The 23,387-nt window shown below is 41.3% G+C and overlaps 1 protein-coding gene across 2 annotated transcripts; it reads right to left on the bottom strand.

Annotated features, from left to right (window-relative positions):
- Window positions 1-4,100: 4,100 nt before the first annotated feature.
- gnpat (glyceronephosphate O-acyltransferase) lies at window positions 4,101-23,379 on the bottom strand. Of its 2 annotated transcripts, none has more exons than XM_034135659.1 (17): window positions 23,237-23,379; window positions 22,326-22,517; window positions 21,314-21,490; window positions 18,317-18,446; window positions 17,410-17,537; window positions 17,121-17,196; window positions 16,372-16,523; window positions 16,105-16,235; window positions 14,086-14,330; window positions 11,955-12,053; window positions 8,734-8,910; window positions 7,765-7,844; window positions 7,255-7,395; window positions 6,658-6,757; window positions 6,453-6,546; window positions 6,029-6,090; window positions 4,101-5,947 (listed from the first exon to the last, which is right to left on the bottom strand). In XM_034135659.1, the coding sequence occupies exons 1-17, from the start codon at window positions 23,258-23,260 to the stop codon at window positions 5,904-5,906; spliced, it is 2,052 nt and encodes a 683-aa protein (XP_033991550.1). In that variant the 5' UTR covers window positions 23,261-23,379; the 3' UTR covers window positions 4,101-5,903. The 2 variants fall into 2 exon arrangements, with proteins under 2 accessions (XP_033991550.1, XP_033991551.1); XM_034135660.1 differs by having other exon boundaries at window positions 8,734-8,907.
- Between the last annotated feature and the right edge of the window lie 8 nt (window positions 23,380-23,387).

The raw sequence follows: 23,387 nt of genomic DNA, 5'->3' as shown, positions 1-23,387 counted from the left end.
AACCAATCAGAGCAGACTGGGCTCTGGTTTCAGACAGAGGGTGAAAAGAGGTGCTGCAGCACAGGCAGTATGAGAGAAATAAAGAGCTTTTTGAACATTAAAGGTGGGGTAGGTAATTTTGGAGAAACCAGCTCGAGATCGCTAGAATTTGAAAATACACAGCCGGAAAAAATCTGCCACTTCCTTACAGAGCCCCTCCTCCAACACACACGAACGCGCACATGACCAATGAGAGCACGAGATAAGTTTGTGCACAGATGGAAAGCTGACAGGCAGGTAGGCCATCCAGTTATTTTAGCCGGGCCGGCTCAGATGATTGGTCGTGCTTTTTACAGCGCTACGGCTTCCACAGATGACATTTTTTTATGGATTTTTTGTCAAAGCACTTAAGATATTCATTGCTATCGGGATGTTAAGAGCATTCCATGGAATATAACAAAAAGTGTTTCTCGAGCCGGTTTCCCAAACTTACATACCCCACCTTTAAAGCATGGAGACATGAAACCTGGAAATTAGCATAATAGGGCCCCTTTAAGTATCGACATTTCATTCTACCTTGTATTTCCTTACCTGAAGGCATGCACTTTTCATTATTGTGGAGTTCTTCTGTAAAAGTTTGAAATACTTCTTCCATCACTCAAAAAACACAATAGAAGAAGAAATATTCTGAAGCTAAATGAGACTTTGAAGCAGCAATGGCAGTGTGAGAACTTCTTGGAAATTAAAGCATGAGCCAGTAGAGGCACAAAATACAAATATGAAACTGAAAATGAGCATAAATAGGGCCCCTTTAAAAGTGTAGTAACTGATCACCTGGCCTCTCCTCAGTGCTCCCGTTTGAGTACCGCCTCCCTTTCCTCCATATTATATGTAAATGTCACAGCCTCCAGCACAGCGCTGATAAACAGGATCTGGCCCGTCAATGAGCTGAATCCATCCAGCGACCATTACCTAAGGTTAACCGCTGAAACATTATACACCAGGGTCCCTTTCTCTTTCAATCAATTCCCTACATATAGACCTCCACAACCCCCTCCGGGCACCAGCACTCACACACACACTCACACACACACACGGAAAAGGAGTAACAGTCCAGATTTAGAGGTACAAAACCAAACACACTGCACTTCTGTCTGCTGCTGTTTCCCAGTGACTGCCACGGGTCAGAAAGTAGTTTATTACGCCCTCCTGCATGTGTGTGTGTGTGTGTGTGCCCCTCATTCAATACAGCTTGTCATAATGTAGCAGATAAAGTGCTGATATGGCTGTGGCTGACACTATTATACACCAGCACCAAGGAGACGGATATGGATGGAGAGAAAGAGAAAGCAGCAGTATGAATGGATGGCCCAGAGTGTGTGAGTGTTTGTGTGTGTGTTTGTGTATATAAGCAATTGGGTATGGTAACTTTAGATGAACCTATAATTTGTCAGAGACTGAGCGAGTGTGAGAGAAAGGGGCGATGTGGATGGAAAGTGCTGGATTTGCTGGCAGCAGTCTCTTACTCAGCAGCAAAAGTCACAAAACATGATGAAAAATACTGCTCTGTGTGTGCAGTGTGAGTGTGTGTGTGTGCAGTGTGAGTGTGTGTGTGTGCGGTGTGAGTGTGTGTGTGTGCAGTGTGTGTGTGCACATCAACAACCTGCTGTGAACAACATGCTGACAGAGAGACAAGTCTGACACCTAGAGGTTGGTCTTATGTTATCTATAGCACTGCACTGAATAGTAGTAGTATGTATGTAATATGAAAAGTATGCACAAAATAGTCTTCCATGATATTTGATCATATTTTTGCAGTAGTGAACCTTACCTCATTAAATCAAGTACTGTACTGAAGAAACAACACGAGGTACTTGTACTTTTACATATAGTGTAATATAGGTGAGTTTTTCCATTATTTGTACATTTGCCTTACAGCTTTGACACATTCATACTTAGTTTCATACACTTCCTATCCAGTCTTCTTCTTCGAGTCCGTAGCAATCTCAAATGTCGTTCTGCCAGTATCGGGCACAGGCCACATCTGATGGGGTAGGTTCTGCCAGGTCTTCTGGACTGCACCGGGGGGCATCGGCACATTCCAGTAAGTGGGACATTGTCTGCACTGATCCACAGCTGCACGTGTCTTCTGTGGTGTAGTTCCACACTTTCATCAGTGCTTTACACCTCCCCTGTTCCACACGCAGTCTATTGAGTGACTTCCAGGTTGTCCAGCCAAGGTCGTGGCCACTAGCAAGGCTTTCCGTTGGTGTGATTCCTCTGTCCAGCCATTCAAGAGCTCGTGTGTCATGTCTTTGCCATTCATCTTCCCAGATGTTGGTCCTTGCTGCTTGTTTAGTTGTCTGGAGGGGCAAGACTGTCTGCACAAAACTGGCTATGGATCGGAGCCTGCGTGGGGGTGCTACATGGCCATGCAAGGGGTGTCTGATGTCTGTCTCCTGTGTTCTCCGTTCATCTTGAGCGATACCCAGTCGTCTGATGTGTGGGGGAGAGATGCCGGCTAGTGCATAGAGGCACGGGACAGGTGTTGTCTTAACGCATCCCGTGATGATGCGGCAGGTGTCATTCAAGGCTGTGTCGACCAGTTTGGTGTGACGTGATCGGCTCCAGCTTGAACAGGCATACTCTGCTGTAGAGAAACACAGGGCCATGGCAGTTGCACGGATTGTTGGTGGATCTGCGCCCCACTTGGAGTTCACTAGTTTGCGCAGGATGTTGTTGCGGGTGTTGATCTTGGCTTTGGTGTTCTCCAGGTGTTTCTTGAAGGAGAGTGTCCTATCCAGTGAAAACCATGTATCTTAATATGTGTTGATTTATATGTTTGTAATTTGTTCCCTTATGTGTTGAGATATCATAATAATAATTGAGTTCTCACAGGACAGCGAAGAAAACTGCAAACATATGATCATTTTATAAAAGATAACAAATCAATAGATAAACTCACTAACAGTGCATACAGGAGTTTGAATGAGGACCAATTCAACATTTACAGCAGTAACATGCAACACACATTAATACATTTATTCAGAAACATCACATATAATAATTGAACACTACAGGGAACATTTCACCGCACAATCACTACTTTTACTTTTCATACTTTAAAGTGGACCTATCATGCTATATTTTAATAATATAGTGTAGGACCATACCTATATAAGGCATATTTATACTTTTTTTTTTTCAAAATACCAAACAGATCATGCATTTTAGCCATGCCTCATTTTGCTCAATTTGACATTTTTTATCCATGTTTTAGCAAGGGCTGATTCTGTGAGAACAGCACCACCTACTGGCCTGGCATATGTACTACAGCGTCTCCAGCGCTTTCGAACGGCAATGGCCGTGGCTGTCTCCTCCTGATTGGTGGAGTTGGCCCAATAGCCGTAGCGCCACCGTCCTGACGTCAGGACAGTGTTCAAATCTGGATCAGTTTTTATCAGATCCGTTGCAGCCCCTTTTTTAGAGATTTGGGTATGGAGGAAAATAGAGAGGGTTGTGTTTTCTGACACTTGGTGAGTTCCCTGGAACACCGGGGACACATATTCATGTATAAAAGACGTACCAAAGTGCATTTTGCATGATAGGTCCCCTTTAAGTGAATTTTACAAATGATGCTTACATATTAATACTTCATGGTTTGAATGCAGGTATTTTACTTGTAGTGGAATATATCCAGTGTGGCGTTAGTACTTTTTACTTAAGTTAAGGTCTTTTAATTTGTGTTCACACATCAGGATTATTGAATATGATCATATTTGAATCAGTTAAGATCAAACTGTGTTTTGTGCCACAAGAGGTTTGACTGTCATACAAACTCTGGATGTATCAGAATGATGGAGTGAATTTTAATAAATCTGACTCCAGTTTAGCTACAAAAAGATGCAATCTGGGCAGAAATGTATATTTCAAAACACACTTTATTATCATGCTTTTGGACACACACACACACACACACACACACACACACACACACACACACACACACACACACACACACACACACACACACACCACACACACACACACACACACACACACACACACACACACACACACACACACACACACACACACACACACACACACACACACACACACACACACACACACACACACACACACACACACACACACAATACAGTATAAAAGCTGTTATAAAAAATAAAAAAACAGAAACACACTTGCACTTTGGATGTGACACACAGAGTTGTTTTAGGTTGAGTTAACTTCAGTGTGTGGAAGTTTTACAATTAGGTTTAGTGTGTGGACAATCGAGGTGGAATTGAAATGTGTTAAATGTATCAAAGTTCTTGCACGGCTTCTTTGTTAGGATGAGTTTTTGTAGAGGATCATGTTCCTCAAAAGGTATCAAAGTGTCGAGGCAACTTAGGTTTCATATTGGCACCAAAACCAAAACATTTCAAACCACACCCGCCATGCTACAGGGGCAGGAGTCAATGAACCGAATGTAATCTGTTTTTGCGTTCAAAATGCACGTCAAGTGTCGGAGAACCTGTGGATTTATTATTCTACAACAACATGAAAATCAACCACGCAGCTCTACTTGTGTTTAAAACAACAAAACAAATCTGCTGCGAGCTCTGGAATGGGATTTCAAGAAAACATAACATCGCTAATTTGCTACCAAATAAATAGCTTCAAATTACAAATGTGTTTAACTAATCTAATTGGGAATCTTATTTGATAAAGATTACACCCATCATATCAGCGAAGAAGCTCAACCTGAGACTTAAAAAAACCCGTTGTTTGTCAATTTTATTTATCCTTTCAAGTGAAGTCCTGCTATTATTCTGCTGCTTTATTAGCATGTTATTAGCATTGTCCCTCTGACTTCCCGTAACAGCTACTGCTCATATTTTCCTTTACTGCATGTTGCCTTTTTCTTTCTTCCCTTGTAACAAAATCATACCAAGTTTTTCTGGCTTTGAATTTGAATAAACTTTACAATAAACAGTTTCATTGTACTACTAACAATAAAGCAACTTGGCTTACTATTCTAGACATATGGGAAATATGTCAATCATATCAAACAGTTAACAGAAACGTATTCCTTTGGTGTAGCTGGTAGTGCTTCAGGTAAACTAACTTCAAGGTCGTTGGTAAATATTAGACCCTGGCATTAATCGTGTAGCATTTCCTCCAATATGTAAACAAAGATGAATGAGTGTTGGTAAAAGACCAGAAGGTGGGTTTTAAATCCAAAAACGACCCCCGCTAGCTATTCTTGAAGTAGGCGTTGGGTCTGTAGCAAGTTCAGCTCAGAAAAACATTTTTCTTTATCAAAAAAGGTAAAATATGTAACCAGCCAAATCTTCTTTTGAGCAACTTTTGTTCCACAAAAACAGAAAACAAGAGATAAGTCAAAAGAGTGTTAGATAAAGGCCCACACCACCTTGCATAAATACATGAATTAAAGTGCTCAAAAAAGACGGAGACAAGGCTTACAAACAGGTAGGAAAAACCACAAAGGAAATCCACGCTGAGTGTTAAAGGAAACACAAAAAAACACATTAAGGGAGAATGGCCAGCAGCCTAAGTGGATTTGGCACATTAAGGAGCTTTCATAAGGCTGCTCATATAGCAAAGGTCAGTGTTTCAGAGCGAGGCAGAGAGCTCAGCGATACACCTTCTTTTGAAAGCCGTACCCATCATCTGGCTTTATAAATGTGTATAAAACATTTTTTAATAGAAAGTTCTTGGAGGAAGAAAGAAGGCGTATTGAAAAGAGAGGTGAAGAGAAGGTGGGGAAGTAAAAAAACATTGCAAAATAAATTGAGCTGTCAACGGATTTTCAACTCTTTTGTTTGTGCCATCTCTCGATGCAGGTAAACAAAATGGTGACTCTTCTCGGTCTCCTTTCTGCTAACGAGGTCGGTGAATTAGAGGCGAGCGGCGACAGCTTTCTGAGTGGGAAGTTTTCCTCCTAGACAAAGAGACACGATTGTTTTAAAGTTCCTCGAGAGAAACACAACACTCTTTCTCTCACTGGCAGTTTGTTTCTCACCTAAAGTGTCCTCCAATGAGTTCACCATCACCGTGTCCACCTTTAACGTCTCCTGATCCGCGCTGAAGTGAAAAACATTGAGCGGTTATTATTCAGTACAAAATCAAGTTCATGGGGACTATTTCTTTGGTAGAAAGTAGTTCCAGTGACAATGTGTATCAGAGTTTTTGGTGGGTTATCAAATCAATCAATTACACTTTATTTATATAGCATTTTTCATACACAAATGATAACAAATCTAAAAACAATACTACCCCCCAGGTAATGAATACCAAGTAACACACTCCATCGTTTACAAAACTCTTCAAATCAATAGAAGTCAACAAAACACAGGAGTTAACCCTCTCCTGTAGTGTGTTATACAGAATGTTTCACCTGCCAGTTCAACCAACCAGGGACAGAAAGATGATCAAAACAAACATACCCTTTGATTTTCTGCACCGCTCCAAGTCGGAGCAAAGCTGCCAGAGAGTTCTTCTGGAGGTCAGACGACAACACCTCTGTGTATCTTAAACTACCTAAAAAACACACACACATACATACAACACACAATCAGTACATTCTGTAGTAGAGGCCTGAGATAAAAGCACATTTAAAATGATGTGAGAAACTTTTAAAAAGGTAGAAACCTGCTAAAAGATGTTTGATGATGAACTTCCGGACGGCAGGAATAAACTGTTTTTCTGTCAGAGTCTCAGTGGCTTCTTCACACAGGAACCGGCACACCACCTGACCACACACACACACACACACACACACACACACACACACACACACACACACACACACACACACACACACACACACACACACACACACACACACACACACACACACACACACACACACACACACACACACACACACACACACACACACACACACACACACACAACACACACACACACACACACACACACACACACACACACACACACACACACACACACACACACACACACACACAACACACACACACACACACCACACACACACACACACACACACACACACACACAACACACACACACACACACACACACACACACACACACACACACACACACACACACACACACACACACACCACACACACACACCACACACACACACACACCTCTTAAAACTCATGTGTCAACAGCACCCTCTAGTGGACATCTGCAGTGTAACACATCAACTTTCTTCAAATAGTTCTGGCTGTGCATTTAAAATAAAAAGCCTCTCACCTGGTATCCTTGAAGGAAGGGATCCAGCATGTTGGTGAGGAAGGACAGAGTTCTGTGTCCGCTTTCTGTGACCAGAACCTCATGTTGGGTCACCTGCAGAACTCCAGTCTTCACCAGCAGGAAACAGGCCTCCTCAAAGTCCTACAGGACAGGAGTCACGTATTAAAACATACAATCTAAAATACCTCTTAATATGGTAGTGTTCTTGTTCTTTTCCCCTCCCTTAATATGTTTTTATAAAATGACATTAAACGTATTAGTATAATGATAGTTTGGGCTGTTTTTTTAAATGTATCTATTTAAATATATATACACTTCTACTTACACGCAAACAAAGAAAATGCTTTTAACAATTCAAGGGTATAAAATAAGGCATGTTTATTTTCCTTTCCTAAAAAAATAGGTCAAAACATTTAAAGTAAACCAATACAACAATGTATTCTCTAAATTTGACCAATGTTATTAACAATTATATTTGAGGCACAATGCTAAATAAACGTTGTTCCTCACCTGCACTGTAGCTCCAGGACAGAGGATGAACTCATTGGAGAAAATGTTTCTGAGGAAGCTGAAACTGTTGAAGACTTCATCTGCAAAAAACACAAAATGATTAACATTCAGTCTGGAGAGAAACAGCTTTACTGGACATAGTCCCGTCTGCTTCTCACAATGTAGGCAAACTGACCACCATCTACTCTAAGTAAGATACCAACAATGAAGAAAATGAAACTGTCTTGTTATCTGAACATGGACTTGTAGGAATTTGTTATTCGTTTTACTTTATTATTTTATTTTCACCCTGGAAATGGGTGTATGTATGTATGTATATGTGTCTTTCTGTTGCCGTCTGGCAGACGTTACCACAGCATCCTGGCAAAGACAAGAAGATTCTGAGACAGTTGCTTCCCGCGGGCAGTGAGACTGTTAAACAATTGAACTGCTGAAACAACTTCAAAAACATTCATCTGCTACTCAGTAATATGTATCTAATATCTAATATATATCATTCCAATAACTTGTATATAGACTCGTACTGCACTATTCCACATCATCACTTTATTTTATAACTATTTTTCTTTTTGTATTGCTCTTGCTATCTGTATTGTTATTATGTTGCATTGTTGGAGAAGCCTGTGACATAAGATTTTCAACAACATAATTACTCTGTAACTATGTCAGTTTGACAATAAAGAACCTTGAACATATGTATGTATATATATAATTTTGTTTATCTGTGTGAGTATTTAATTACGGAATTATCTTTTTTTACTCAATCCTGTAACTGGATGACTAACGGGGTTACCTCTGTATAAGCTATGCTTCTGCCCTCCCGCTTCTACACATTTTCTTTGTTATTTGGATGTATAAACTGTCTAATTGTTGAAATAGAAGAAATAATTAAAACAATTATAATAATAATCCGATCGTGTTTGAAAAGGCAGAAAGCAGCTCATTTAGAGAACTGTGTGTGAGCCTCACGTTTCTGGGAGGAGGCGGCGGTGTGGAGGGCTGAGGCCAACAGGGCGGGGCGTAGGAATACGTGCAGCGCCTGGTTCCTGTAGGAGGCGCAGGAGAGGAGCACCACTGCCCGGTTCAGGAGCTCCTCTTCTGGGGTAACAGGGCTGAGAGCCTCCCCTGGACTCGATGGTCCTGCTGCTGCAAGAGAAAGAAAACTGCTTTTTTTATTTTTCCTTTCAACACTTCTTCCTATTAAGCTGTGGCGGCTCAATTTCAAGTTCAGTTTGAGTCGCCGAGAGGCTAAGCTTGGCTGTAAACTGTGACGCGTTTCCAAAGAGAAAGTCCATACTGAGGCGAGATAGTTTTACGATATTTAATAAACAAAACGGTCAACAGAAAAAATGACAGCAGAAGCTCACCCTCTGTCATCCGCACTCGACATGAAACAGGTGACCTATATACACAAACCACACTCATGTGACAATTACCGGAAGTGCTCAACAAACAAATAAAAGTGACGTAAAGAAATAATAATAATACAAATATTGAACTCGGGCTAAGTAGCATTATGGCACCTACATAAGCATTGACACAACAACACAGACGATAACACCCCTTGTTGTTAAATACCAACTATGTGCAATATATATATATGCCGTTAAAAACTGTGCCATATATACCTGGCTGCTAAATCCTCAGAACTGTTACAGGATGTGTATTTTGTCAATTGTGTAATTTTTATTATAATCTTTAATATTTGTTTAAGCATGCTTTAGGTAACATTAAGCTATCTTTGGCTCTTTTCTGCTGTAACAATGTACATGTCCCCTCTGTGGGACTAATAAAGCTATTCTGATTCTGATTGATATGTTTACTTTTACAACAATACAATAGTCAGGGTTCTTACACCTTTTCCAAAGTCAAATTCAAGCACTTTTCAAGCATTTTCAAGGTGCATTTTCAAGCTTTTCAAGCATCTTACAGCTGTTGTAAATTACATATTTATATACACATACTTATACTCAAATGATTATTTCCCTACCTCACATTAAATCAGATGTTCTTTATGCTATAAACAACCAAATGTGTGTTTCATAATAGCATTCTACATGAGGGTGAAAAATTAAAAATGTTAGAAAAGAAAACTAAGTTTAATATTTCAAAATGTGTGACCCATCTGTACGTAGACTGGGCATCCCATATAACCTGGCTGAGCCAATATAAAACAATCAGCCAAATAACTTTTCAATATATTATTGATTACTATTTTTGAGGTACTTTTAGGTTGGCAGTAAACACAAGTCAGAGGTAAATGCTGTACTTTTACTCCACTACATGTATTTAATACCTTTAGTTACTTTACAGGTGTGGATGAATGATGTGAAATATAATCAAGTGTTAAATCAGACTTTAGTTCCACCTGGAGTAAATTCACAAGCTACTCTGTAGTATACAAAGTCATTCAAACTAGCTGTAACTTTACCAGCTTTGATAACACTTTCATGATCAATCATTATAAAACATATACAATTATTAGGGATGCTCCGATCGCCAATTTTGGAGCCGATCGCCGGAATCAGTATCGGCCGATACCGCTCTCTTTTCCTCTCTTCCCCCTCTCTCTCTCTCCTGACAGCCCGTCAGTATCTCATGCAGCTCACTGATCCAGTAATGAGCGACCCGACAGTGAAGAATAAATATATTTATAACTAGTTTAGCTTGTTCCAGAGGTAGATCAAATAGCTAAGTGTGTTAGGTCTAACTCTTAGGCCCCGCTCACACGGGACCGTTTGCGTTTATGCACAGTATGCGTATTCAAAAAAGTCTTCCGTTCACATGCATTTGTTTCATTTAACGTGTCTGTTCAAACGAGGCCGCTGGAAACGCTGTAGTACATATGCTGGGACTGTAAGTGGCGCTGTAACTTCCGCCAAAATACACCAAAAGCCGCGAAGAAGAGCAACCCAAGCAGCCCCGCTGCAATGTTGCCATGGCTACCCTTCTGTTTAAGCCCCGAAACTGAAACTGAAAGAAACTGAAGCACGTCTCCGTGGAGAGGACGGCTCAGAAAGAGAGAGATATTCTCTACAAACACCGGGTGAGATCCTCCTTTGTCAATATAATGGATCAATGCATGAAATCTGACTCTGTTTATTTTGTTTAAGGAGTATATTGGGCGTTAACAATTCTGGTTTGCCTTTTATAATATTATTTCATTCAAGAACCCCTTGTGCGTTTAATTAACACAGCTATTTTTGATAGTTGCTTCAGCAGTGAGCAGGAGAGGTGGGGAGAGGCGGGGCTATCGTTATTTTTTCAGGAAATATTCGTATCGAGGTGATTACACGGACTCGGTTGACCCCCCAGAGCATTTCGTTTGCAAATCTATCCACCTTGGGACCCGTTATTGTTTGTGGGGTCAGTTTCTATCGGCCTCGTGTAAATAATAGGGCTATACGCACGAGAAACTATGCAGATACAAGCAGTTTTCTCCTCGTGTAAACGGCGCCTTAATGTGTGTTCTGCTCCGCTCACCGGTCCGTCACAGCGGGTGGAGCTGCAGGATTTCTGCTTCACACACACGTTGCATACCGCTATTTTATTGTCATTTTCGGACACTTAAAATACTGCCAGACTAGTGAAGCCATTTTGGCGAGCTTGTTTTGCCGCGCACAGAGAAAAGTGTCATGTATTTTACATGCAACGATAGCCTAATCTAAAATGCTCTACTACGGCGTACCTTTCGTGTGGTGTGTGGCTCGTCAGCGCAGACTCTCGCATCGTTATTGTTGCACACTTTGCAGGAGGCTACTCTTGGGCTTCGCTTGACCCTCGTCTTAGCCATGGCTTGTATTTGTCTTCTGCTAGCCAACGCTCGTTGAAACGGCAACCTCCTGGCATACTGTCATCTATCACTCTCATCAGAATGCCCAGGTCACACACTTAACAAAAACACTTGCCGGTCACGCGCATTGCGTGGGAAGGCCGGAGCGGAGCTGTTTTATGTAAAAGCGAAGCAATTAAGCGCGCTCCGACTTCTTTATTTTCTTTTAATCTAAAAAGCAAAGTAAAGCATTTACAATTTCAAGCACTTTATCCCAAATTCAAGCACCATTCCCAAAATTCAAGCACTTTTCAAACCTTGAAAACACCTCGTACAATTTCAAGCATTTTCAAGGATTTCCAGCACCCGTACGCACCCTGAATAGTGTTATCAATGTTTAAACTCGTCCAAAACACACCTTGTTCCACAGCCAGGTGCACTCTGCCCTCACAGAGCCTCACCAGACCTCCATGCAGAGAGAGACTGGAGGAAACCACCTCTGATGGAGCGATGTGGTCTGAAGGAGAGAAAGAGAAATCAGAAGATCATATTTCCATGTTTAAGGCATGGGGTTCACAGGACAGGAATGAGTGCACACACAAATGCTTAAAGGGGACCTATTATGCAAAATCCTCTTCTTCATGTCTTTTCTACATCAACATGTGTCCCCTCTGTGGAAAGAGATTCTGAAAGTTTCAGGAACAAAGATTCTCTCTCTTTTTGTCCTGATCCATTTATATAAAAACCTGTCTGAAAATGAGCTGATCAGATTTTGACCACTTGATGTCATAACGATGTTTTGGCTTGTGTAACCATTAGCCAATCACCAACCAAGGTAACCCCCCCCCCCCACCTTATCACCTGAATCTCCTCCTAGAGCACCATTGTGTTCTTTTTAACCAAATCTCTCTCAGAGGGGCGTGGGGAGGGGCTCCTTATTTTCATCTAAAGTAACAGACAGAGAATCAGCACTTTGGAAACAGGGCTGAAACAGAGGGGATTCTGGGTAATGCTGCAATGATCTGTTTGGTGTTTGGAGCCAAACACTTCAGAGACATGTTCTGTATATATCTGAGACCTATAATATATTGCTGAAAAACAGTATAATAGGGGACCTTTAAATCTGTGCAGTTTACACACCAATCGTTCATCGTCAAGACATTATTGTTTTTCAATTTATAGGAACTATTTAACAAGTTTCATGTTCATTTTACGGTTATGATTTGCTCTTATATTAAAGTTTAGTCCTCATTGGTCTTGCCTTAATCTCAATCATACTTTTGTAATAGTCCGTTTTGAGGCATTCATGGCAAAAGTGTTTAAAGAAAAACTAAAATCATCTGATATATCATGATTAGACTTTTTATCTGGAACGGCAGTATTGACATTAGTGCTACAAATTCAGTTTTGGTCATGTTTTAGCATTAAACATGTTATTTACACCTTAAAACGACTGTGCTTAAAAGCTTAAGGAGCCCATTTGAAACAGGCAGAGCCCTCTCACGACTCAGCATGCAGAGAACCAGTATGATGTTTACTTGCACTATTTTAACTATGGTATCTGTTGTATTGTGTTGCACTGTTGGAGGAGCCTGTGACATTTTCATTGACATATCTACACTGTAGCTATGTACACATGACAATAAAAGCCTTGAAACAGCTACCAAATAAATAGCTTCAATTGACTTTGACAAACGTTTTTAACTAATCTAATTGCGAATTTTATTTAATAAAGATTAAACCTATCATATCAGCGAAGTAGCTCAACCTGAGACTTAAAAAAACCTGTTGTTTGCCAATTTGATTTATCCTTTTAAGTGAAGTCCTGCTATTATTCTGCTGCTTTATTAGCATGTTATTAGCATTTCATTAGCATTGTCTCTCTGAGTTTCTGTAACAGCTTCTGCTCATATTTTCCTTCATGTTGCCTTTTCTTTCTTCCCTTGTAACAAAATTACACCAAGTTTTTCTGGCTTTTAATTGTTTGAATAAACTGTTTTATTTTACTACTCATATGCATAACAATAAAGCAACTTGGCTTACTATTCTAGGCAGGAAGAAATTGGAAAATATGTGAATTATACCTGTTGGAGCTATATATCACTTTATATTATGTAATAGTTTAACATGTATTTTCCTGCTGTGTATAGTAACTGTATTCCTAGTCATTGTCGTTATTGTAGTGAGTTAAAGTAGTTTGAAGGCATGTTTGGGCACTGGGTGATTAGAGCACCTGGTGTAATTGTATATATTGGAGACAGGTGGAGGAGGGAGTAGAGCACTAGTAGGCACATGGTTTTTTACCAGAGTGATACAAGCCACAAGAGAGGAAAGCCATATAAAGGCTTAAGGAACAAAACATAGGAAACTTGTTCTTTGTTAGTGATATTGGATCATAATAAAAAGCACAAACGGAGATCATTGGTTCCTCAGCGACAGTGTTATTTTAAGCTAATTATCTGTTTCAATTCTTTATGATTTTGGCCGCTACAATATCAAACAGTTAACAGAAACGTGCACTATTTTAACTATTTGGTCTGGTTCTGTACCGGGCCAGTGGAGGAAGGCTCCGTACTGCCGGGAAATGTCTCGCAGCCAGAGGGCCTGTTCAGTCAGCTGGTCCACTGCCATCCCCTGGTCCTGGTCCTGGTTCTGGTGGTGGTTCTGCAGCAGTAAAGAGGCCAGCAGCACCCAGGGCTTCAGCACCATGTTCTCCTCCTGGAGCCGCACCAGCTTGTAGGCCGAGTCGCTCACGAAGCTCTGGACGTCCTCGCCCGGCCTCGTGGGGATGTGTCTGCAGACGATGGACATCGAAAAGTTACCGCCTCTTCAAAAGCCACACACATGGGACTGTGTTTACAGTACAAGTGCATTAAAGGTCCCCTATTATACTGTTTTGCATCAATATATTATAGCTCTCAGATATATACAGAACATGTCTCTGAAGTGTTTTGCTCCAAATACCAAACAGATCATTGCAGTATCCCATAATCCCCTCTGTTTCAGATAAACAAAGATAAGACAAAATGTCCGACTAAGGGACCAAAATCTCTCATTATTTCATTGACAGAAAAGATGAGACAAAATATGACCAGCTTTTCTGTCTCTAAAGCTGCACATTCCTTCTTATTTAGTTTCCAGCTAACAATAGCCGCGTTCACACCGGAGTACTTTTCACCGTACTTTTCGCGTTTAGTTCCGTTAGTACCCCTTATGTCGCGTTCACACCAAAAAGAGCACTTAATCTCGGGAACTTTTACCCCCATTCTTAGTGCCTGCTGAGAGATGGTACTTTCCTGGGGGAAAAAAGTGCCCCAGTTCTGATTGGCTGGGCGAATTGCAAACCACGCCCCGTAAAACTCTGAAATGTTTTGTAGAGCCGCCATTTTATTATCCTCGCATTAGCATTATTAGCATTAGCATTCGCCCAGTGCACAAACGCAGAGAGACTAACTTATGGCAACACAAAAGAAAACATGGGAGTGGTGGAGATGAGGAGGTGTCGGCGTTCTGGCGATTTACTCGGAAGGCTTCAGTAGAAGCTGCTGGGAGTCCCAGCAGCTTCTACTGAAGCCAGTCCCAAACTCCGGGGACTTCCGGCCGGGGACTCCGGGTGGCAGTATACGCCGTGAAGTTGTTTGCTGCCTGCCAGTAAACCCAAAGCAGAAGAAGACGAAGTGACGTCAGCGGCTCATTTGCGTAATCTTCCCTCAGAGAAAAGTACTCTGTGTGAACGCGATCTGTACTAAATGCCCTGGGGTCATAAGTGCCGGGGCTCTGAGTGCCGGCACTAAATACGGCAAAGTACTTGGTGTGAACGCGCCTATTGACAACAACGGGGCTTGGGAGAAAGATAAGAGGTGATATTGTGGCTGGACTAGATTGAAACATTACAAGGACATTTTGCAGACAAAATAAAGAAATAGCTAACAAAATCAACACTCAAAGATCTTACTAATATATTTCTGATAGTAAACACATTGTTTAGATGTCCGTTTTCAAGAAAGGAAGACACATGCGGGGACAATGCAATCATTTCTAACACATCTACGGTAACACATAACTCACATCTAAATCTGAATGCAGCTCCAAAATACTTTCATTTAGCTGAAGCCTTCAGGCGTCATATGCCAAAAAAAGATAACAGTGTACTGACTTAACTATCAGTGCTGCTACACTGAAGGGCAAATCCACACAGAATGGATTTTCAGCCGCTATCTGCCCTCTCTGAAGGTCACGTTGGTCATATTTCGCTAAAGACATTTCAGCACAAACTTGCTCGCTTGAACTCTTTTTGGCAATGAGGTTCGACTGGATGGAAAGGGGGGAAATGTTGAGCCAAAAGCATGCATATCACCTCATTTAAATGCATGCTATTATCAGAGTAGCATCATTTCACCCTATTACAGGTGCTTAGTGTAGCGGTCGCAAAAGCTGCACAATCCTTTTGTAGATTTGCCCCAGAGTGTTCAAGTAATAGCTTTGTACTGAGTTGACAAGACAGACATGAGGTATGAAATGAGACATCTTAGTGTTCTGTTAGAATAAGTAATGTTGATATATCGTACCGTGGCAGCAGGTTGAACTGGCGGCGGTTAACTCTGCCCTCGGCTAAACTTCTGACGGACACAGGTTGACCGAAGTACACATGGATACTGCCGTAGTCTTCACTGAGGACCTTTCTGGCTTTGAACAGACCCTACACAAGGAGACATGAACAGCAGAAGCATGTGTACAGGCTGCGAAATGTGACTTCATACTGGTTTAGCAGAACCATGTGTATTTATTTTTTGTATTTTTCGTTCATAAAAAGGTCAGATGTGTAGGTGACTCACTGAAGTGGACTCTTTGGGTTTGGGAATACCCAGCAGCTCTCTGGCGTAAAGCGTCTCCTCGAGGATCCTCTCGTAGCTGATGCTGACCGGCACCACGTGGACATCATAAACCTCCCCCTTCAGGAACGGATCCATGGCGATGTTCAACAGACCTGGGGGACAGAGGGTGAGGGGGACAGCGCGAGAAAAGAAAAGTCAGCAATATTTACAGAATCATGTCAAAATGTGTTTAAAATGTTCTTTGATATTTTTTCTTAGGATGCTTGTTAATAATGAATTTGAGATTCACTAAGGTGATGTTGTATGAGCTACAAATACCTTTAATTAGATCACTTAAAGGTGGGGTAGGTAAGTTTGAGAAACCGGCTCGAGATCGCTAGAATTTGAAAATACACAACCGGAGAAAATCTGCCACTTCCTTACAGAGCCCCTCCTCCAACACACACGAACGCGCACATGACCAATGAGGGCACGAGATAAGTTTGTGCACAGATGGAAGGCTGACAGGCAGGTAGGCCATCCAGTTATCTTAGCCGGGCCGGCTCAGATGATTGGTCGTGCTTTTTACAGTATTACGGCTTCCACAGATGATTTTTTTTTAATGTATTTTTTGTCAAAGCACTTAAGATATTCATTGCTATCGGGATGTTAAGAGCATTCCATGGAATATAACAAAAAGTGTATCTCGATTATGATTCTCAATGGGAAATACTCCTGTTTTCAAAAAAGCTTGGAGTCTAGTGTCTCACCTAACTTTGGAGTCAAAGACTTGGCCGTCCTGCTCCTGGTCCCCTCTAGGAAAAATTCAACTGGTGCATATCCAATCTGAAAAACAAATGTAAGAAAACTGAAATGATCTCCTCCAATGTAGCGCACATACATTAAATATAAACTATATTAATATTACAACAGTTGTACCACCACTCTCACATTTAGCGCTGTGAGCCAATAGGGACTTAAATGTCTCAAGAGTATCACTACTCCTCAATCTTAGGACCAATAAAGACGTTATGATTTAGGATAACACAGCCTCCTGACCTTGAGCATGGTCCTGACGTACTCTGAGAACACGGTCCAGTACAGCTGGTCTCCTCCAAACGACCTCCGGATGAAGAACGCTCCAGACATCCGCAGCATCTCCCCAATGACCTTCATCCCCATGAAGTCTGCAGGAACAAGTCACTGGAGGTTTATATTCAGACGTCATGCTGCTGTATTGGACTGCATTATAGAGAGGAGTCTGCCCTGTGTAACATGTATATGCACAACAGACTTACATGTAAGAAGACACATGCACTGGCTTCAACTTATATTTATAATGCATTTACTTGAACTATCCCCCTTATTTAAAACAGTATTTTGAACCTTACTCGTCAAATTATCAAGTTAGACACTCTGTCCAGATTTATTTCTCTGTCCCCTCTGCGGAAAAATGTATTGGCAGAAGAGCGTTGATGTTTAAAGCCCCAACTGGAATACTTTACCTGCTGCTATAGATCCCTGTCATCATTGGGTATGTTTAAGCATGCATTATCATCTCACTTTCAGCTGCTCTGCTCTTGTTATTGATGAAACTGATCGATTAGACACTACTGTGTATCAAATTATAATGATTGTATGAATTACATGTCACTTGCTAGACGCTTTTATCCAAAGCGACTTACATACTCAATACTGTGGGCAATCCCCACAGGAGCAATTTGGGGTGAAGTGTCTTGCCCAGGGACACAACGACATGCTGACTGCAGTGGGGTTTGAACCTGATCCGAACACCAACACTCAACCCACTGCACCATACGCCTCCCAATTATTTTTGGCTTAACAGACTGTACGTGGTTTGTCCTTGTCCTCTCAAGGGGTTTATCCTAATAAATAAATTTCTATATATATATATATTAAAGTCTGTTAACTCAGTGTATACAGTCTGGCTCTCTTCCATGCTCACCCATGCCGGCAGCGATGACGGGCAGCGACAGGTCGTAGGTGAACAGGAGGTAGGACATCAGCAGGAAGTCCATGTAACTACGGTGACTCGGTAACAGGACCACCGGGTGCTCCTGAATGGCCTGTTGGAGCTAACAACGAGGAAAATAACAGATTAGGTGTGTATTTGTATGCGTTTCAGCTTAAAGGTCACCTATTATGCAAAATCCACTTGTCTCTTCTACATCAACATGTGTCCCCTCTGTGGAAAGAGATTCTGAAAGTTTCGGGAAAAAAGATTTGCTCACTTTTTGTCCTGATCCATTTATATAAAAACCTGTCTGAAAATGATCAGATTCTGGCCACTTTATGATGTCATAACGATGTGTTGGCTTGTGTAACCATTAGCCAATCAGCAACCAAGGTAACCCCCGCCCCCCCACCTTATCACCTGAATCTCCTCCCCATTCACACCAACGGTGTTTCAGGGCCGGTTCGGAGCTGGAGCTTGAAAAGCACCGGGTTTTCCTGTTCACACCGCAGCGGAGCAGCCTCTAAGCTCCGGAATCCGGTTCGTTTCGAGCACCAAAAAGTTGTCCGTCTAGAAGCAAGAACCGCATACGTCACGCTTACGTCGGAGGGGGGCGAGATTAAGGCAAATAAAAGTTGTAACAAGCAGTAGCGCTGAGCAAAGTGACTAGAACGCAACCACACACTTGTAAAAAAAAAACACGCTTTATAAAGTCAGGCAACACTAACCAGGCTTCGTGTGATTCTGTTTATTTGTACCTTACTTTGACCATCCGTTCGCTGTTATTGATCATTGTGGAGAGCAGGCAGACGTTTTGTTTGTTATTATAGCAGCTATCGGATGGAATCAATACATGGGCTGCACAGGTTGTCATGTCCGACTATCACAAGTAGAATCATAATGAAAAATACGCCGGTAAAAAGTGCCTGTAGAAAACGGCTTAGCAAGTAGTCAGTTTAGCTTCGGTTGCTATGCTAACATCACCCATTTTATACCAGAGAAACTTTCATAACAGCGTTGTGATGCCAAACAGCGTCAATTCAGACTGACACACATTCACTTAAGGGGAACTGGGGATATGTATCAGCTGCTTGTGTGACAGTCAGACAGTGAATACTTTAGAGCCGTGTGAGCTAACCCGGAGCTAACGGGAGAATACACTCCCGTTGAAGAGCAGCCAGCACTGTAGCGGTCGGTAAATGCCGCTGAAACACATTAATAAACAATGAACCACGGCACTCTGGAGAAAAGTATAAGGTTGGAGAAGTCGTTATTTAATTTAATCTGGCTTCGTATGATTAAAAGCAACACGATCATCGACCCGACGCAGTTGTTGTGAGGTGAGCTCCGTTGGGGAGAAAATCAGCGACGTAAACTGTGACGTCATGACGCAGCAGCGGCAGCACCAGTCGGGCTCTGAGCGGTGTGAAAAGAGCCGGAGCTAAACCGAAGAACCGGTTCTGAACCAGAAAAGCTCTAGCACGGAGCTAGAACGGGAAAAGCCTTGGTGTGAAAGGGGTACTAGAGCCCCATTGTGTTCTTTGTAACCAAATATCTCTCAGAGGGGCGTGGGGAGGGGCTCCTTATTTTCATCTAAAGCAGTGGTCGCCAACCAGTCGGTCGATCGCGAGTGTGGTGCGGGTAGATCGCGGACCGTTAAAAAAAAAAGTAACAAAAGAAATTAAAAATAAAATAAAAATAATAATATTTGAAAAATAAGTTTTTAGATGTAAACCTATCATCCACCACCCCGTTTGCAGGTGCCACTTAATTGACGTATATTTTAGACACCTCAATAATACAATACATTAACCGTGCTTTACGTGAACCTCATCATGACACAAGAGAGGACGGCAGGACTGCAATTTCCCGTGTTCAGTGAATGCAACAGAGGCATGACACCAGACCAATCAGAGAGTTGCATGGAAATAAACGTGTGCTTGTGTCATTCAAGCTCGGCTCTGTGTGTGTGTGTGGCAATAGCGCATTTAGTGTGAGGGAGAGGGAGAGAGGGAGAGAGAGGGACCGGTGCCAGCATGGACCGTGATGTTAGCATCTGGTTAGCTAGCTGCACTAACGGACATAAGGAGCTGTTTCCACAAGAAGCTGGAGGAGAGTCCTCTCCTCTCAGACTGAGGGGCTCAGGTGAGCTCAAGGACTCTCTGAGTGTTTAGATATAGTTCACTTTATAGTCCAAGTTATTTCAGTGGGTCTCAAACTGTTTTGTCACAAATTATTCAAAAGATTATTTCCGCGGCACACCTTCATATGATCATTATAGTTATACAAACAATAAGAGAAAAAATGAAAAACAGGTATGAAATACTATATGGCAGTAAAACAAGAATACAGTTTAAAAGGGGAGTGATTAGTAAAATATCCATAAAGAAAAAGAAAATCTGTTTACAGTTCTGCTTCATATGGGTGTTGAGAGAGGTATCCATAGATCTCTTCATGTTGCTCTCAAAGTGCACCAGATTGATGCTTTTAACTTCAATATTTAAAAAAATATATTCCCGGGGGAGCATCCCCCCGGACCCCCCAGAGGAGGTGAGGTCCGCCCCCCACTCATAAAAAAGAGCACTTTACCCCTGCCTATATGCCGTGAGCTGATTATCGAGCCTTCATTGTAACAGTAATTCAGATGCAGCCTATATAAAAGGCCTCAAATTGGAAGCACTGTCTGGGCCGTCTTTTTCACTCAATTCTACAATAGGTAGATCTCGCCTTTCACCTAGGCCGAGGTTGGTGATCTTGGGCTTAAAAAGGTTGGTGACCACTGATCTAAAGTAACAGACAGAGAATCAGCACTTTTGAAACAGGGCTGAAACAGAGGGGATTATGGGATGCTGCAATGATCCGTTTGGTGTTTCAGCCAATCAGAGACATGTTCTGTATATATCTGAGACCTGTAATATATTGATGCAAAACAGTATAATAGGGGACCTTTAACAGTGTTTTCAGCTTCCATCAGGTGTGTGTTCTCACCCTCTGGATGCCCTCTTCGTTGACACAGATGCTCTTGAACAAGGTTTTAAAGACTTTGCAGAGTGAGAAGGCAAAGAAGCGAATGGTGTTGAGCTGCAGAGAGTGAGCCATCTCCTCCAAGATGGCCGACGCCTCCTCCTGGACGTCAGCAGTCGCCTTGCCCGTCTCTTTGGAAATCTTGACGAATAAAAGAAAATGTTAAACACGTGCAGACAAAACATTAACACTACTCACTCAAATAAGTTGAATCTGGTAAACATATTTGACATCTGAACACAAACAAAACACAATGTCATACTTTTTACAACTGTGTAGTTTTTCAAGTCATGTATTGTTTCATTAAATGCAAAAAAATGACAGTCATTGGCAATAAAATATTAAAACTTCGGCTACCCCAACCAATGCTTATTAAATCTGTATGGAAATAAAATGTAAAAAAGAAAATAATTGGAATTTATCTTCTGTTTTTTGGTATTATAATATTTTAGATATTATTATGCCTCCAATAAATACAAATTAAAACATGTTTTTAAAATTAAAAATGTAAATAAACAATTAACATTTGTGTGGCAGATAGGTGTACAGCAATTGTTTAAATAATAAACTGTTATGTAGTAGCACTAATGTATAACGTATAGCTAATAAAGAGTAATAGTAAAAGTAATATTTTTGCTATACATTGGAAACCATCTCCTTAATTAGTAATAAAAGTGTACGTGTGTGCCCATTTAAAGAATGGTTTAAAACAGTGTTGAATGGTGTTCCTGTTTTAGGATAAGTTGATCATGTCACCTTCATAAAGAATATAACAAAGTTGAAACTGTAGTTGGAACAAAGCAGCGTTTACTAAATCCTGTTTGCAGTATTAGTCGTAACTAAATTGTCACTGCAGTGAAGTCTCTAAGTCACAAAAATTGATCAAATACAAGAAAAACACCAAAGTAGTGCTTCTCCACTTCTGAGTGTAATCTGGAGACCTCCTCCATTAGGTGTGAGTGGACCTGTCACTCACCTGGCGGATGACGTAGGTCAGCTGGTCCGACTGCAGCACCATGCTCTTCAGCAGGCCGGAGTGACACGGCGTCACTCCTTTATACGGAGCCGGAGTGTAACATCTGAGGCCGTACCGCAGGTCGCTGGACGTCCTCCTCTCCTCCAAAATGTCCTCAAAGTCATCCCTCTTCTTCAGCATAGGGTCTCTGTGCTATTATTTAAAATAAAAAAAACATCATACCATATTATAAATCAGACATTTCCATATTTCTGAGTTGTTGTCCCGGCCAATGACATTATGTTTTCTTTTTGATTTGTTTGTCTGTTCGTCAACAGGATTACGTAAAAACAATTGGCCGGATTTCCATTAAACTTGAAGAACATTGGTAGCATGAACCAAGGAAAAACCCATACAAATGTTGGTGCAAATCTGAATCAGAGCAGATACACATACCTAGGCAGAGGTCTGCAAATCTTTTATAATTTGTAAGCTATAAATAGTTGTATATATTGATGACAAAGTCACAGCAATAGAAATAATAGAATCAGATATGCTATCAGATAATACAATAAAAGCTGTATGAGTTGTCAAAATATTGTCATGGTGTAAACTTAGGGCAAAAGTCTAAGTACCAGTCTTATATATCAACAGTTCAACCCAAGCCTAACACACTGAGGAGCAGTATTAGACATGGGTAAAATCTCTTAAAGCCAGTAAATCAGTTCACTATGTAAACAGACAAAATGTGGTGAGACAAAAACACATTATGCTTAATAAGCACCAAATGCTCTGTTTGTTTGTTTTAGTATGGTTGTACATTGGTAGTAATGCATTTGGGTTTCACCTGTTTGTATGACATGTCAAATGTCACATAGGAGAATTAGCCACATTAGCTTAGCTCCCTGTCAAGCAAAGCAAAACATACATACCGAATAACCTGGGTTGGATGCCATCCTGTATCACACTTTACAAACTCATACACGATGCATTCGGTGAAGATATACACGCAGGGACGTTTGTCCGACTCCTGCCTCTTGAAATGTTGATATGAAAACGCTGAGGAACTTCTTTACATGGGCG

This window comes from Trematomus bernacchii, unplaced genomic scaffold, assembly GCF_902827165.1.
Source record: "Trematomus bernacchii unplaced genomic scaffold, fTreBer1.1, whole genome shotgun sequence".
NCBI classification, from domain to species: Eukaryota; Metazoa; Chordata; class Actinopteri; order Perciformes; family Nototheniidae; genus Trematomus; species Trematomus bernacchii.
This window is presented reverse-complemented; position numbering and strand designations above follow the sequence as displayed.